The 18,131-nt window shown below is 36.3% G+C and overlaps 1 protein-coding gene across 1 annotated transcript in view; it reads right to left on the bottom strand.

Annotated features, from left to right (window-relative positions):
• The window catches only part of ephb2a (eph receptor B2a), a 77,801-nt gene extending 64,803 nt beyond the window's left edge, over positions 1–12,998 (bottom strand). Inside the window, 1 exon segment of the mRNA XM_048178069.1 lies at positions 12,756–12,998. Within this exon segment, the coding sequence (XP_048034026.1) occupies positions 12,756–12,855 (100 nt within the window). The 5' untranslated portion in view covers positions 12,856–12,998.
• Between the last annotated feature and the right edge of the window lie 5,133 nt (positions 12,999–18,131).

Below are 18,131 nucleotides of genomic sequence, written 5' to 3'. Positions count from 1 at the left end.
AATAGATATTCTAAACTGATCAATAGCTTCCATATCCTACAGTGAACTGCTATGACACAATGTGAACATGAACTTGTGCAAGGACACGCTCAGAATTCCGCAGAAAGAGGACGGAGTGCATTGATCCTCTGTGCTCCAGATCTGTCAGTCAACCTGTGGGAGGGATGCTAAAACTTTCACTAGACCATGGGGACCGCCGCAGTGTGTCTGACTGTGTAAATTCACAATTCATCTTCAAAAGAACAATAGCACCAGTCTGCACCAAATGACAAGTCTGCCATATAGAAGAGGGGATACGGTTTTGTAGTTTCACAGTATACTTAAAAGGATGGACCACCCAAAAATAAATATTCTGTTCTATCATCATTTACTCACCCTCGTGTGGTTTCTTCTGTGGAACATAAAAAATTATATTCTGACAGTGTTATGAATATATTATTTACATACAATTATAGCATATTAATTAGTGTTGTCAAAAGTACCGACTTCGGTATCAAGTTGGTACTGAAATTTTAAAAATGTGACGATACCAGCATTTCCCTCTAGCATTTTGAGTGGATTCTTAAACACCTCTGATTGGCCATTGTGTTCACACGCTCTATAGATATGTCTGCGATTGGCTACAATGATCAACGCTTCAAAAACATGTTGTAAATAGACATCTTTGACACTCTTCACTGAGCTCTTACACAGATACACACTATGTGTGGATATATTATCTGTAGTTGCCAGAAATTTAACCCAAAAAATATAGTAGCAGCGTTTTAAGTTAAAAAAATGCAATAAACATTAATTTAACAACATAAGATGTAACATAAAACCCTAATTTACATAACTGATTAGGAAAAACTAAGAAGAAACAAAGATTTCAATGAAAATATATCAAATGTGTAAAGCAGGGAATTATGGGAATGTCAATTTACGTTTTTATTTTACTGTAAGTTATAAAAGTAGGCCTACTTGTACTTTTTCACCTTCAAAAACTGTAAATTTAATGGTATTTTACTGTAAAATTACATTAAATGTACAGTTAAATTAGGGCTGCACGATTAATTGTACGATTTGAAAAAACCCATTGAAATCGCGCTTAAACGATTTGTCTTAATGCGATTATGAAATCGCATAGCTGCAATTATTTTTTTATGCGTGGCTTGTCAATGAATTATGGCTCCAAATGCTAATCCATCTGAAAATATCTGAAAGTTTGAATCGCATTTAATGTGCATTTGAAAAAACAACACGCGTCAAACATCTTTCCAGACATGAGAAGCATTTATTAACATCTTGTCCAACAAAAGAAAACATTTAATAATATGTTTTACTCCAAACTCACTTCATAACAACAGTTGAGCATACTTCTGTCAGATGAAGTGGCTTCTTACACAGAATATGGCAGTCGTGTGTTTATTAAAGGTGCCCTAGAATCAGAATTTGAATTTATCTCGGCATAGTTGAATAACAAGAGTTCAGTACATGGAAAAGACATACATTGAGTTTCAAACCCCATTGTTTCCTCCTCCTTATGTAAATCTCATTTGTTTAAAAGACTTCCGGAAAACACTCGGATCTCAACATAACACCGACTGTTACGTAACAGTCGGGACCATTAATATGTATGACCCCAATATTTGCATAATGCCAGCCCATTCGACGCATTAGACAAGGAAAGGCAGTATTAACATCTGGATCTGTGCACAGACAAGGTAAGCAAGCAAGAACAACAGCGAAAAATGGCAGATGGAGCAATAATAACTGACATGATCCATGATATTTTTAGTGATATTTGTAAATTGTCTTTCGAAATGTTTCATTAGCATGTTGCTAATATACTGTTAAATGTGGTTAAAGTTACCATCGTTTCTTACTGTATTCACGGAGACGAGAGTCGTTGCTATTTTCATTTTTAAACACTTGCAGTCTGTATAATTCATAAACACAACTTCATTCTTTATAAATCTCTCCAACAGTGTGTAATGTTAGCTTTAGCCACAGAGCATAGCCTCAAACTCACACAGAATCAAACGTAACCATCTAAATAAATACTTTACTCACATAATTCGAAGCATGCATACAGCATGCATGACGAACATCTTGTAAAGATCCATTTGAGGGTTATATTAGCTGTGTGAACTTTGTGAATGCACTGTATTATAGTCGAGAGCTTGTGGGGCAGAGGAAGCGCATCTCTTAAAGGGGCCGTGCTGAAAAAAATCAGTGCATAGTTAATGATGCCCCAAAATAGGCAGTTAAAAAAATTAATTACAAAAAATCTATGGGGTATTTTGAGCTGAAACTTCACAGACACATTCAGGGGACATCTAGGACTTATATTACATCTTGTAAAAAAACAATCTAGGGCACCTTTAATCATGTTTAATCAATCAAAACAATCAATCTTCTGTTTATTCAGCTACAGCGATTGTATAGGATTTCCTGGAATGATGCGTGTTCTACTTCGGCATATTTGCAGTTTCTGCCCGAGAGCTCCCTCTGGCTTTCAGATGGAGAAGCATTTACTACTGTTCACAGAGCCGTACAACTCTGACAAGCTACGCATGAAATAATCGCAGCCTTTGCCAAATCGCATGCGATAAATTGTGCAGCCCTAAGTTAAATCTATTACAGTTGTTCCCTGTACAGTTTTTCACCGTAGCATTTTTACAGCATTCTTACGGTCTTTTACTGTTAAAATCACAATCTTTTTTATAACAGTGTAGCCAATCACAGACATATCTGTTGAGCACGTGAACACAATGGCCAATCAGATACGTTTAAGAATCCGCTCAATAGCACTCAAAATGCTAGGGCAAATGCTGATATCGTCACATTTCTAAAACTGGGTACCGAAGTCAGTACTTTTGACAACACGAATATTAATCTATTGAAATGTTCTTTTTATTCTTTATATTTTCAGTTTTCACTTTAATTAGTTTTTTGTTAAGCGCTTTTATCAATTTTAAAAAATTTAAGTTAATAATAACAACAATGAATTTGTCCATACAATGAAAGGGGGGGTGAAAACAACATCGGACCCCACTGACTTTAATTTTATGAAAAAAAATAAATAAATAAAAACACTTTTTGACTTCTGTGAAGAAAGTCAGTCATACAGGTTTGGAACAACATGATGGCGAGTAAACAATGACAACATTTTTGGGGGTGAACTATACCGTTAAAGCCAGCATGAAAAGGAAGTTGCTATTGTCTTTTCTTCCCTATTTTAATGTATAATCGAGTGACAGGGCTTCCCGAACAAGATTTTGTCCAGTGGGACTTGATTGGATCATTATCATTTGATCACATGCGAGTAACAGGTTGTCCCGCCCTTGCGCCAGTAAACACATCATCAGAGAAGAGAAGGATGTTGTTGCAAGAGAGAGGGGAAGTTATTTTGATTAAAGATTAGGGCACATAAAAAATAAATAAATAAATAAAAATGACATACACGGATAAATCATTTATAAGTACTGGCAATTTTCCCTGAAAAATAAGAAAAGTCCATTTTTATTTCATAGTGACTTTCAAATCAAGCAAACATTTTCTTCCTAAATCCATTGTTGGATACACAATTGGGATTTGCTGACCTACAAAAGCTATTGATGAAACAAGTTTGTGGTACATGGCAGTAAAGCATGCGCTGTGGTCCAACAAGAGATTTGTCTCACTCTGTTATGTCAGGATTTTGAGCAGACATCAGGGGGACGTTTTGCCCATAAACCCCTGCATATCTCAGCTGTGTGACTGTCTAACATTTGCAGACAGGAGCCAAATGTGATGGCGCTGAATGAGCAGTGGGTCAGTGGAGCAGCCTGCTCACAGTTTACAGACCAACACTAATCCCCTCCTTTCCCAATTTACAACTCTCATCTCCATGGCAATGTGGGACAAGAGCCGAAAAAGCACCCTGAAGCAGACAAACCATACTCTGACTATGTCTACTCGCATTTGGGGGCCAAAATTAACCACACCTGCCAATGATGAGCACATTTACAGGCCATGGAGGTATAAATTTTGCATTATTGCTACTTCATCCCTGTGATGATGAGATTATTTATAGCAAACAGCACAGGTTGTTGTGTTATCTGAGAACAGTCAGTCTCCATTTCTCTGTGATTTTGATTTGCATTAAGTTTTGGATGCTTATTAATGCAATGTATATTAAACATAGGCCTATTTGGCTCCACAAAGATTTCTGCAGAACTAAAAAAATTCCTAGATGAACCTGATTGTCACTGAATAAAGAGATCAGAGGTCATGATAGATTTAGTTTTAGTAGATGGTTAGTCTTTCAAACAAATCGCTTGAGTCACTTACATCAGCAACGGTCAGATTATCATTCTTACAATCCAGCCCATGTCATTTTGCAGTGTCCAAAGAAGCTACAGACCAATCGCCAAGTTTTATTTACAGGGCAATCCCAATTTTTTGCTACATTTGGAGCTTTCTTAGCTTCATCCTTGCTTGCATACTACTATTTAAACCTTGGGGGATCAGTAAGATTTAAAAAAAAAAAAAAAAAGTTTTTGAAAAGTCTCTTATGCTCACCAAGGCTGCATTTACTTTATTAAAAATACAGTAAAAACTGTAAAAAAATATAATTACAAAAACATTATTTATTCCTGTCATGGCAAAGCAGAAGTTTCAGTATCATTATTTCAGTTTTCAGTGTCACATGATCCTTCAGAAATCATTCTAATATTCTGATTTGGTGCTCAAGAAACATTTCTTATTATTAGTTGCTGCTTAATATTTTTATGGAAACTGTGAAACATGGATTTTTTAGGAGTCTTTGGTTCAAAAGAACAACTTGAAATGGAAATCTTCTGTAACATTATAAATGCCTTTACTTTTAGATTGAAAGTATTCTTTACAAAAAAAAAAAAAAAAAATCTTACTGAAAACCTAAACTTTTGTATGACATTGATTTATTGAAAATGTACAGAAGTGAGCCTAAATAGATGTAGAGAGAGTACATTCATGAATTACTAATGAAAAATACATTGACTTAAAAAGTAATCTACTCCATAAATCCACTGAATGCAAATGACTAATGTATAATGAGGAAGTTATAAGAAGCATCCCAAGACTGTGATTATGCATTCATGTTTTCTACTGAGGTAGCAATAACAATAAAAGACTAAATTATAATTAAGACAACAGATGTGATATTAAACCAAACATGTACCCTTGTGTTTTCAGATAATCAGTTACAAAATCGAGGATTGTGGAGAAGTAGGTCATGAGCTTTTTGAAGTTCAATATTTTATGTCAGCTCTCTATGGAATAAGAGCGCTTCTGCTCTGACGGAAAAACCACTGCGTACTGACTGCATCTGACTTCTGTTACTATTGAGGATATTATGATTATGCAATATCAGCTCATTATCTGGGATGTCCATTCATAATCATTTCTTGCTTGGCTTTGGGACATTCAATGCACGAAAAATGAGGAAAACATAATGAAGCTTATGCAGATCAAAATTATACGTGGAACACATAAGTCACATCCTGAGGCAAATTCTCTGCATTTATAAAGATTACTGAGCAGAATATCTTTAATCTTAAAATCATGTAGCAAATTCAGAACGAAGTTAAAAATGCTTCCAAAAGGTTCCAGTTGAGAAGGTTTTGACTGAAGACTGATGATCACTCAACAACAATCCATTTGCAAATCAGATTCTCGGTGGATATCAAGTAAATTAGCAGCTTCAGGCTATGAGAACAAATTAACTTTTCATCTGATTTTTAATCACTTTGAATAGAGATTCTTTAGCTCAGGGATCTCTCTTCTCTTTTCATTAAGTTCACTTCGGAATGTAAAGCTTTTGGGTCAATGACTACAATTTATATTCAGATTCTTTTTCAAAAAAGAAAATATCAGTTTAGCACAGTCCATTAGACACCTGTGAGCAAAGAAGACTGAGCCAGGTTTTAACACTATCAAGTACATGGGGCTGAATTATATTGCACTTACAGTACTGTACTGTATGGACTGGCATAAAAACCATTTACTTTTTCAGTAGTAGCAAGATGAATGACTTTCCAGCTTGGGTGGCATACAGATCAGATGGGTGTGAATTGCTTAAAGCACCATATGCTCCAATATATCTTCATTAAAAACAAGCACAAACAAAATAATCAAAATAAAAAGCAAAATATTATAGTCCACAATAACGCCATGTGCTCAAATACATCTTCATCAAATAAGCAACACCACAATAATGCAGAATAATGCCACATGCACAAATAAACCTTCATCAGATAAGCACACGATAAAGGACTAGACTCAATTTATCAGTGATTTATCAGACTAATGAAAAATACAAAAATCTAGTGAACATTTTCAAAAAATTTGCTAAAATACTAAAAGGGTTAGTTCACCCAAAAATGAAAATTGTGTCATTAATGACTCACCCTCATGTCGTTCCAAACCCGTAAGACCTCCGTTCATCTTCGGAACACAGTTTAAGATATTTTAGATTTAGTCCGAGAGCTTTCTGTCCCTCCATTAAAAATTTATGTACGGTAGACTGTCCATGTCCAGAAAGGTAATAAAAACATCATCAAAGTAGTCCATGTGACATCAGAATTTTTTGAAACATCGAAAATACATTTTGGTCCAAAAATAACAAAAACTACGACTTTATTCAGCATTGTCTTCTCTTCTGGAATCCTTTCCATTGAATTGATTCCATTGAATCCTTTCATCTGTCGGCGTTGGTAATGCACTTTTACGTCGCCGTTGTTGGTTTTGGCAATTAGGACATCTGCGACATTTTGAAGCACCGAAAATACATTTTGGTCCAAAAATAACAAAAACTACGACTTTATTCAGCATTGTTTTCTCTTCCGGGTCTGTTGTCAATCCGCGTTCATGACTCCGCTTCTTCTTATTATTATTTCCTGTTTTACAGCGGTTGGCATCCAGCTTATTGGTGCATTACCGCCCCCTTCTGCTCCGGAGTGTGGTTCACGACTCCGCAGTGACGCTGCTGATGTAAGACGCTGCTGACGTGTTATCTGATGCGCCCGAGCTTCGTTTACAATCTGAGGGAGACGCACGCTGTATTCAAGCTATTCTACATTGTTTGTATTTTGGTATTGCTATATTTTTTAAAATGGTGCGTAAGTGTGCATGTCGCGGATGTCCTAATCGCCAAAAACGACCACGGCGACGTAAAAGTGCATTACCAATGAAGACAGACGAAAGGATTCAATGGAATCAATTCAATGGAAAGGATTCCGGATGAGAAGACAATGCTGAATAAAGTTGTAGTTTTTGTTATTTTTGGACAAAAATGTATTTTCGATGCTTCAAAAAATTCTAACTAACCCACTGATGTCACATGGACTACTTTGATGATGTTTTTAATTACCTTTCTGGACAAGGACAGTATACCGTACATACATTTTCAATGGAGGAACAGAAAGCTCTCGGACTAAATCTAAAATATCTTAAACTGTGATTGAACGGAGATGAACGAAGGTCTTACGGGTTTGGAACGACATGAGGGTGAGTCATTAATGACATAATTTTCATTTTTGGGTGAACTAACCCTTTAAGCCTAGTCCCAGACTAAAATGCATGTATGAGCTGTTTTAACTGAAAGCAACTTCCACTGGCTTATCTGAAAATATATCAGTGCCATTGTTTTGTCTCAAGATTCACACTAGTAATGTTTTTTCTAAGGCACGTTTATAAAAATGACTTAAATGTCTTAACTGAACTAAAGCCTACTACTGGTTTAATCTAAGCCTGGTCTGTGAAACCAGGCCTTAAGGTTTTAATTCTGGCTTTTTCTTCATTATGATATCAGAACAGTTGTATCGCACTGACATTTTTGCTTTAAAATTAATTTTAAGTCAATGAAATGAAAAACATGCTCATCATAGAACAGAATGATTCAGGTCATTGTACGTATAAATCACATTTTTATGTAGTTTTGCATAAATTAATAGATCTTGGCAAAATAAATAAGTCATGTCTTTGACCCAACTGTGTGCCCACAACTCTGGAGAGAAACAACAGGAATATGATCCTGTATACTACTTATTTCCTCATCCTAAATATCAAAAGCTTTCATAAAATGGAAGGGCTGCTAGTTTAAACTCTTTTCTACTTTCTCCCACTGACCACTGTACTCGGCTTGTGCTGTCCATTTAAAAAATGAACCATGTCTGCCCACACATGTGTGGTAGTAGTTAGAGAGATATTGCTCCTCGATAACAGCTGACACTTTGACATTTTGTTAGATGAGATTCTGAGTGTTTACACATACAAATTTGTTTTGTACCCTCATCTGTGCACTCAAAAATAGCATGGATTTAAATCAATATGACAGCGCATCAAACTGGCTAATAATTAACATTAAGAGGACAATCCATTTCACCTCATTTTATTCAAAATGATCACTCAACAAGACAGAGAGACAGATGGATAATTAAATTGTCAAGCAGATGGTAAGTCCCTCTTGGATACCTGATAATTTCACCATTTTGACCCTCTCACAAGCCTGTGGACAAAATCTTGTCATTTCATGAGAGGCCATATGGAAACTCCCAGTTTCACATCACTCATAAATTCATTGATTCAGAGACAGTTTGTTCTGTCTGTCGCTCTGCAAAGCTGACGGGCCACAGAGCCGACTGTGTCTAGCATGACTGAAATTGGTAAGGTTTGCCGTGCTTATGTAAAGGCTCGGAAAGATGTCACAGATGCCAGAGGCAGGTCTTGCTCCTAATAAAGAAGGACGGGGGAGTGCAGAAAGTACTGAGGCCTGCATGACAAACGTCACATGGACCCTGCGTGCATACACGTCATACGATCGAACGATTGGACACAGGTGCTTTCTAGGACACACGGCTGCTGTTTTTGTATGGAAACAAAAAAAGTTGGTGGTTGTATTCCTCTGATTAAGGATGGAAAGTAAAAAATCTCCCACATCTACAAGGGTCAATGACATATAAGAGAGAAGGAAAAATTTTACAAAAATCTTGGTCATATCATTTGTATATTAATATTGGTTTCACGTGACTTTGAAAAACTTATACCACTTGCAAAGACAAGTGTATAAAAATGGACGTAAATCATGTGATATAACCATCAAAAGTATAATTTACCCTACACCAGGGATGGGCAACTGGCGGCCCTCAATATTTTTGCAGGTAAATCAGGTGAAGTGTATTATATTCTACTCAATTTTAATACATTTACAAGTGAGTCATATAAAGATAACTTTCAGATTAGGATATTAATGCTAACCCCAATCAGGAGGGGTCGTTAGGTCCTGCCGATAACCGTAATTACAAGGTGAACGTTGTAAAATATGCACCATAATGTGAATGTATGAAGTATGAACAAAGAGAAGTATGAAAGATAAACCGGTCATGCCAGAGTTGCTCTCATCTCAGATTAAAAAGGTAAAATACAAAATCAACACCTTTTTGAGACGCCACAAGTTTCTCATTGAGGAAACGTTTACACGACAACAATGTATTAAAAAGAACAGAAAAGTTTTTTCTTTGCATTTTTTGCGTACAGATGACAACATTGTCAAAATGATCCCTGTTCGCAAGGATCGGCGACTAAAAACAACTAAAAACTCTGTATTCTGCTGCCATGCCAGTAGATGGCGATGACACTTTGTAATGCCTTGAACATGGGCTGGTATATGCAAATATTGGGGGGCGTACATATTAATGATCCCGACTGTTACGTAACAGTTGGTGTTATGTTGAGATTCGCCTGTTCTTCGGAGGTCTTTTAAACAAATGAGATTTTCATAAGGAGGAAACAATGGTGTTTGAGACTCACTGTATGTCATTTCCATGTACTGAACTCTTGTTATTCAACTGTGCCAAGGTAAATTCAATTTTAAATTCTATGGCACCTTTAAAAATTATGTTATTATATTATTTTCAATCATGATAATGTGCAAATTTTGATAATTTTTGGTAACATTTGGAATAACTGTTTTTTGAATAAGCAGTTTTTAACTGTTCTCTGAGGGTGGGTTGAGAATGTTCTGTAGGCAACTAATCAAAAATAGGACCTTTGTAAATTTGTTTGTTTCAAATTTACAGGCAATGCAACAGACGTTTGCTTTTTAATTGACAATGAAATTGCCATTGGAATTGGCATAATTGCACCAATTTTATAGTAAAAAAAAAAAAAAAAATTAAAAACGCATTGCATTAATTGTACATTGATTTCCCTCAAAAAGAAAACTGAATAAGACAGTGTAAAATGTGTGGATTAGTAATCTGGCTCCTTCTTAAAAAGGAGAAAAATGCTGGCTCTCGTCATTATTAAAGTTGCCCATCTCTGCCCTACACCTTAAATACAGGTGAATGTACTTCTTAATAATCATTTTCACTATAGCTATCTATTACCTTTGTTTCCAAGTAAAAACAAATGTATGTGTTTTTGTCTCTTTTTTTTTTTTTGTCAATGTAGTTATTATTATTTGTTTTTATTTATTTCAGTTTTAGTTATTTAAGTCAATCAAGTTAAACTAAAAGAAAATGAGAAATGTTTCCTAAGCATCACGATAAAATAAAATAAGTTTTTTATGCAGCTATAACAAATGTACATAATTTATTTCAGATAGCGTTTATTTTATTTCCAGTAGCTAAATTTCTTTTTAATGTTTTTAGTTTTAGTTTACTATAATAACTCTGGTAGGGAATTCAGGTCACTGTATGAATTGGATTTTTAATGTATTTTTGAATAAACAGCACCTTACAAAGATATGTAGTGATATACTGTATGTCAAAATATGATTCTGGGAAAAATACAAATAGTGTATTTTTGTCACTAGCCACTAATGCATTGCTACTTTAATTTATGCACAATACTTTCGCTACAAAAGCCAGGGGGGGTCGGTTTTTCCAGCACAGTCCTGTTATTATAGCTTGCAACATGATTGACAGAACAAAACAGAACAGGAGCTTAAATGGCAGTCCAGCCATGTATTTTCTTCACATTACAGCAATCATTTACTCGCTGCCCCTGGGCAAATGAAGAACCCAGCGAACAAAATTGAAACAGGACAGATACATTAGATTAGTCAAAGCGGGGTCTAATTCACACAGACATCCCCACTCACTTGAGGAAATATCCATGTCCTTAGTCGCAGTCTAAGTCATGCGTGCCTCGATGCTGTAAACAATTATTTCACTCCCAAGATCTGTATCTGCTCTGAGGTGTGATGAATAAGCTTTTACTCCTCACATCCATCAGACAGACCAAACAAACAGGAATGGACTGTGTAATTTTTAGGCTATGGCTAAGCTTAGGCATTATTAGTGTATCACTACAAATGGCTTATCATCAGAATAAATGATAAAACTCTCATCTGATGTTCCACAGAGAAATTTCCATAGGTAATAAATATGAATGAATCACTCTTAAAAAATAAAAACATTAATATCCTACATGGATGACCTTTTTCATTGCACAAAAGGTTATTTAGATTACTTAAATGTTCTTCAGACTAAAGAAAATGGTTCTTTTAAGAACTGATCACTGAAAGGTTCTTTGGGGAACCGAAAATGGCTCTTCTATGGCATTGCTGAGGAAACTCTGTTTTGGGTAATAGTATTACTAAGTCTGATCAAGAATAAGATGATGATATCATCAAAAAAATAATTCTCAAAAGAAATGCATAACTACTGTAAGGTTTCTCCTCCCATGTCCTGTTGCAACAGGTACACCATACCAAGGAGGACCAACTGACTGACCAACCACACAGATTCATTCTATAGAACAAGATTTCTAATGAGAATCTAAATGACTTCCAAATTTCTAAGAGGACATCCGCAGACATAATTATGTCCCTATTTTTCTGAATATATTTAAGACTTCACTATCTTGGAGTTTAAAAAGAGATTTCAGGTTTCAGGTGATGATGAGGTGCTGATGCAGATCTCCAGGCAGAGATTTGAGACAATGGCCCACGTGTACTAAGAGACTGGAACATGACAGACAAAAATGTACTATGGAAATGACTTTAGGGTATTTTTAAGATATTTTCAATTTCATCACTACTCTATTGCTCTTAAAACCCCCATAGCATTTTGGGCCACCTATGTGCATTTGTATTTGTAATACCAGAAAATTCTCTATAGGCAGTTCACTAGGTTTGAGAATATACATTCCCAAATGTTACTGAAGATGTATCATTTTCTGAGACACACATGGGGGCTCGATAACGCTGCTTAAAGAGACATCATTACGCCCTCGTGTTGTTACAGACCTGTATGACTTTCTTTCTTCTGTGGAACACAAAAGGAGATGTAAGGCAGAATGAGCCTCAGACACCATTCATTTTCATTGAAAAAGATGCAATGAAAGTGAATGGAACAGACTGCCTAACATCTCCTTTTGTGTTACACAGAAAGGAAGAAAGTCATGCAGGTTTGAAACAACATTAGGGTGAGTAAATGATGACAGAATTTAATTTTTAGGTGAACAATCTCTTTAACTTTTTCTCTTTTTAAACAGTTTGTACTGATGTAAATGATAACAGTTCATTTATACCCACAGACAGTTGCAGTGCACCTGTTTTCGGTGCACTTTAATGCAAACAGAAGCCTTTAAATTGAGGTAATATGACATGACTGTAAAACACTAGTATCAGCGGCTTTCTTCAAATAATTATCATCTTAATTTGATCAATATCATCAGTGTGATGTAGCGTAAAAAGTAACAGACATTTCAAAGCACACACGCTTGACACAGACACATGCTCTTACCTTCAACAGCCCACACAATCCGTATTATCCATAACAAACGAATTATATCCATAATTGCCGTAAATTTGGGCATTTTACTGTAAAGACCCAGAATATTCATTGAAAACTTGTCCGGCAGGCCATCTGTGAACACACTATGATCACAAGCTCTCGAATAAACCCCATCGGACTGGAAGAACTAAAGCAAGTTTGGACGAAACCAATGAAACGCAGACGAGGGGCGGGAATGTGTGTATGACAAGAGTGATGCTCAACAAACGTGATAATCATAGTGTCTGCGAGATAATAATAACGTTATTATTATTATCGTTGTTAGCCTATAAAAGCTAATTTACTTTAAAGTTATTAATAAATAAATTATACTTATATAAATGTTGTTAAAAAATCAAATAACTATTCTTAAAACTGAACAAATTCTCTCTGAAAAAGTACTTTAAAACCTAAACCGTGTTTTTAAAATTAAAATGTATTTTTTACGTGTTTAGCCTATTGTTATCTTTTCCTACTATATCTGTTCGCAACTGGTAACAGAATAATAGCCATAACGTCAGTCATTTAAAACTTATGTCGGAAGTCACGCAAAAAAGATCAAATAAATAATTATTTACTTCGAATAAATAAATAAAATAATTAATTATTTATTTAAATAAATATCATTCTGTTTCATACAAGCCATGTAATTTGCCCGGCATTCACTTGTTTGATCAATGACACTAAGAATTTATTTTATACCAACAGTGCCCCCTGGAGTTTGTTCTGTCTTGGTGCGGGGGGAGGTGGGGGCATGAGATAGAGTGGTGCATGTGATCATCATCTATCAAATAGTTCTCTAATCCTTTGAGGCACTTGCGATTTTATAAAACTGACAGATCACACAAGGGGCTGGTGTGAAGAAGACAAACGACCTCGTTTCTCAACACCAATGCTCGTGATCTTTGACTTCCATGTGTGAACCTCCATGTGGTTCAGCCCTCATACATGGATTCATTTATTCACTTAGATATATTCCCCGTGACTTTAATAATATAATTTTGAATCCTGGATAGTGGAGCTATTAGCACATGCACAGTTGACTTTAAAAATGTTTTTCACAACATTTTAAATATTTATTTAAAAATCTGTCATCTGTCAAAAACAAGTAAAAACATGAATACAGATTTTAAGTACAGTCATTTTTTAATATAAGACAGTATTTTACATGCACATTTGCTTGTATCTAAAAACATGCAACTGAAGAGGAAAATCATAATGACTCATTAAAAATAGAGCATGATTATACAAATTTCTGTAAAAATCCAAACGGCATGCAACAGAACAAGAGCAAGAGAGGGATAGACCACAGGAAAGGGAGAGACTGAGAGTTAGGGAAAGAGAGAGAGGGTGAGAGAGGGAGGAAATAGAGCAGAAGAATATGGAACTGACATAAAGGAATCTAGGATAATTCAGCCTCAAGATGAGTGAGGACTGCAAAACGGCAGACTGGAGAATCCAGGGGTCGTTTCCATGGAAACCTTTGCCCAGGGAGATTGGCGACCCTCCTGTCTACTAATGCTAGCAGAGCGAAGATTGTAGGTCACATATGGCACCAACAGCCCAATCAGGTCTAATCTGTCTTGACTTGTGGGTCATGAATTGAACCATGAAACTGGTTTTTACTCTGGCTCATATCACTGATTGTGTGCGTGTGTTTGTGTTTGTATATATATATATATATATATATATATATATATATATATATATATATTTAGAGAGAGAGAGAGAGAGAGAGAGAGAGAGATGCATCATTCTGCTTAATAATTTGAATTAATTACATCTCACTGAACTTATGTAAATTTTCACTTAAAGGTAAGGTAGACCATTTCGGAGTGGCTAGCAATAGCAAGCTAGCTTTGAAAGCATGAGATCCCAACCTCTCTTCAGAGCGTTTCCAAAGCCACACCTCCTCCAAATCAACAAAAACACAGCAGAGTCTGCAAAGCGTCACAACGGCGTTAAATCACCTCATGCCTCAAAGCACATAACATTATAATAATAGGCTAATGAACGTAAACAACTTACAGAGCTCTAGTTGTAGCACCTGACTGCTGCAGATTCATTTCAGCGTTGATAGTGTTGACCAGTGGCGTAACAGTCGGGGTGTACGGCCCAATATTTGCATATGCCAGCCCATGTTCCTAACATTATGAAAGGCATTAGACAAGGGCAGAACGTCTGGATCTGCACAGGTGAATCAACAGACTAGGTAAGCAAGAACAACAGCGAAAATGGCAGATGGAGCAATAATAACTGACATGATCCATGATATCATGATATTTTTAGTGTTATTTGTAAATTGTCTATCTAAATGTTTCGTTAGCATGTTGCTAATGTACTGTTAAATGTGGTTAAAGTTACCGTCATTTCTTACTGTATTCACGGAGACAAGAGCCGTCGCTATTTTTATTTTTAAACACTTGCAGTCTGTATAATTCATAAACACAACTTCATTCTTTATAAATCTCTCCAACAGTGTAGCATTAGCCGTTAGCCACAGAGCACAGTCTCATACTCATAGAGAATCAAATATAAACATCAAAATAAATACTTTACTCACATAATTCGAAGCATGCATACAGCATGCATGACGAACATCTTGTAAAGATCCATTTGAGGGTTATATTAGCTGTGTGAACTTTGTAAATGTGCTGTAATATAATCGAGAGCTCGTGTGGCAGGGAGCACGCGAATTAAAGGGGCGGCGCGCTGAAAAAATCAGTGCATAGTTAATGATTCCCCAAAATAGGCAGTTAAAAAAATTAATTAAAAAAAAATCTATGGGGTATTTTGAGCTGAAACTTCACAGACACATTCAGGGGACACCTTAGACTTATATTACATCTTGTGAAAAAGCATTCTTGGGCACCTTTAATATTAGTCAGTAAATATGTGGATCTGCAATTTTTGTTAGATTATCTAATGGACGAGGGGTAGAAATTTTGTTCAGCATGCCAGAGGTTCTGGGTTCGAATCCGGCCTCGTGTAATTTTTTTTTCTCATTAAAACCAAAGATGTTCATCAGTGATTGTATATCAAGAGCAGTGTATTTTGTTTTGTGATTTCACTGGAAAGAATAGAGTCTCCAGCCGCAACAGCGTTAAGCGATAAATTGAAGCGCTCGTTCGAGTGAACACTGCACAGTGTGCACGAGCGCCAAGAGAACACTGTTGCGCCACTGATAACAGACTCAACAAGCACTCAACATGATTTCAAAAACAACACATCCCAGCGCCGGATCGCCTATTTAACACAAACGAACGAATTGCTAATAAACTAAAGATGTTTCTTTTGTATTAGTATACATACGTGCCATGAGATGTTTCAAAAAGTGGTGGGGACAATATCGACCCTGGCAAAAAGCGGTGGGGACATGTCCCACCCGTCCCACCCACAAATTATGCCTATGGTGTTGACATAGAAACACATAAATCTGAGTCTGAGGACGTGATCGGCTCCGGGTAGAACATCACGGGTTGCCATCTTGTAATTACGGTTACGACGTGGCGAGAATGCGGCATAAAAGCTCAGTGTTTTGTTTCAGGAGGAACTGTAAAAGGCGACAGGGTGCACGGAGGTATGGAAATACACATGTTGGACAGGTAGGACAATGTATCATTGCAATTGGACTGAATGCAATGATTGGACAATTATTTTTGGTTCGAGACTTCCATAGAAGATATATGTAAAAAAAAAAAAATATTTAGACCACTTCTATTTTTGATTGCCATCAGGATGTGAAGAGAGTTTCAACCAGTATAACAAAAAGTGTTAAATGTTATGAGTGTTATAAAACAAATTGCTTACCCTACCTTTAATTTTTTTCTTCTGTTTCTATCAGTAACTGGGAAGTCTGAAACTAAACAAGCTCAAAGAAGTTCAGCGACCCTCAAAGAGGGTCAGTGCATCTTGCTCTGAACTCTACCATGAGAGCACAGACCCACAAAATACTCTCTTTCGTGAGAGTAGAAACAAACATGACACGGTTGACACCCCACCGTGCCATTTTGATGGCTTCTGATAGTAACACGCACTGATACGGGTCTGGCTTTCTAATCCTGCTGCTCTAAATTGGAAAAATTGACCTTGCTCACAAAGGGTGACTCAAATTTGCTCTCTTTGACATTTCAGGACTTAGCGGAGCTTTCTGTTAAGATGAACAAGGCCTGGAGGATGAACAAATATTTCATGAGTAATTTAATATCTGGAGCACGCACATGATCCTCTGTGAATTAGGCTCTGAAAATAGTAGGATGGTATCAGTTGGCAGCACCCCAAATCTTTAAGATTGGGGAAAGTCATAAAGGTGAGGGCTCAAAGAACGTGTAAAGAAAGAAAAAAAGAAACAGAATAAGTAAATATGTGACCCTGGACCACAAAACCAGTCAAATAGTTGCCTATCCTAACAAACCATACATCAATGGCTCATTTACATAAGCTTTCAGATGACATATAAATCTCAATTTCAAAAAAAATGACCCTATGACTGTTTTTGTGTTCCAGGGTCACATATAATAATGACAATAATATAATGGGCTGGGTACCTAACATAACCTATTCCCCCATCCCACACTACTACAGTTAGGTGTCACACAATTGATTTTGTCAGGTATAATTAACAGCTTGACATATGTTTATGCTATTAGATATGGGATTGTGTGGGCCCAATAAAACCAGCATGGAGCAGTCACAGCTTGTGCAGACAGGCTGATGGTATTGATCTCACTATCGGTTTAGACATGGAGCCCGAGGGGAAGGGATCTGGGGAGCAGATCTCTGCCTCGCTTCAAAACCAGGGGGGCAAGATCAAATAAGTAGTTGAGTCAAGCAAATGGCCACTAGTCAATAATTCTCTTTTCATGGCACTGATATCCACTTCATGCCTGATTCATTATTGAACTGGCTTCCAGGCACACAAACAATGCAATGGATCTGATATCGTGTCAAGCCAATTTAATTACTTTAATAGAGGCCTATGGTAGTTTATTTTATGCAAATATTTCTTTAGAATCATCATTTCAACTGTTGTGAGCTCTGATCTCTGATGGAGATTTAGGGACAAACGCAACAGAAACACATAATACAGAAGAATTTGCTGCCCTCTTGTGATAAATGTTATTCAAAATAATGTCCAGCCATTAAAATCATACCGGATATAGTCCCCGTGTCACATTGCGCATATTATCCACCCTATCCGCCCTAAATAGTATTGAAAATTACTAATGTCCCAGAATATAATAACCTATTAAGACAAATAGAGTATTGTGCATATGCAACAGTGTTGTGTGTATGCATGATTTATTAACAGCAATTTACTTTAAATTTTAATATAATGTGGGTTTT

Source organism: Megalobrama amblycephala, linkage group LG24, assembly GCF_018812025.1.
Source record: "Megalobrama amblycephala isolate DHTTF-2021 linkage group LG24, ASM1881202v1, whole genome shotgun sequence".
Classification (NCBI taxonomy): Eukaryota; Metazoa; Chordata; class Actinopteri; order Cypriniformes; family Xenocyprididae; genus Megalobrama; species Megalobrama amblycephala.
The sequence above is the reverse complement of the archived record's forward strand: the minus strand, read 5'-3'. Positions and strand labels throughout refer to the sequence as shown.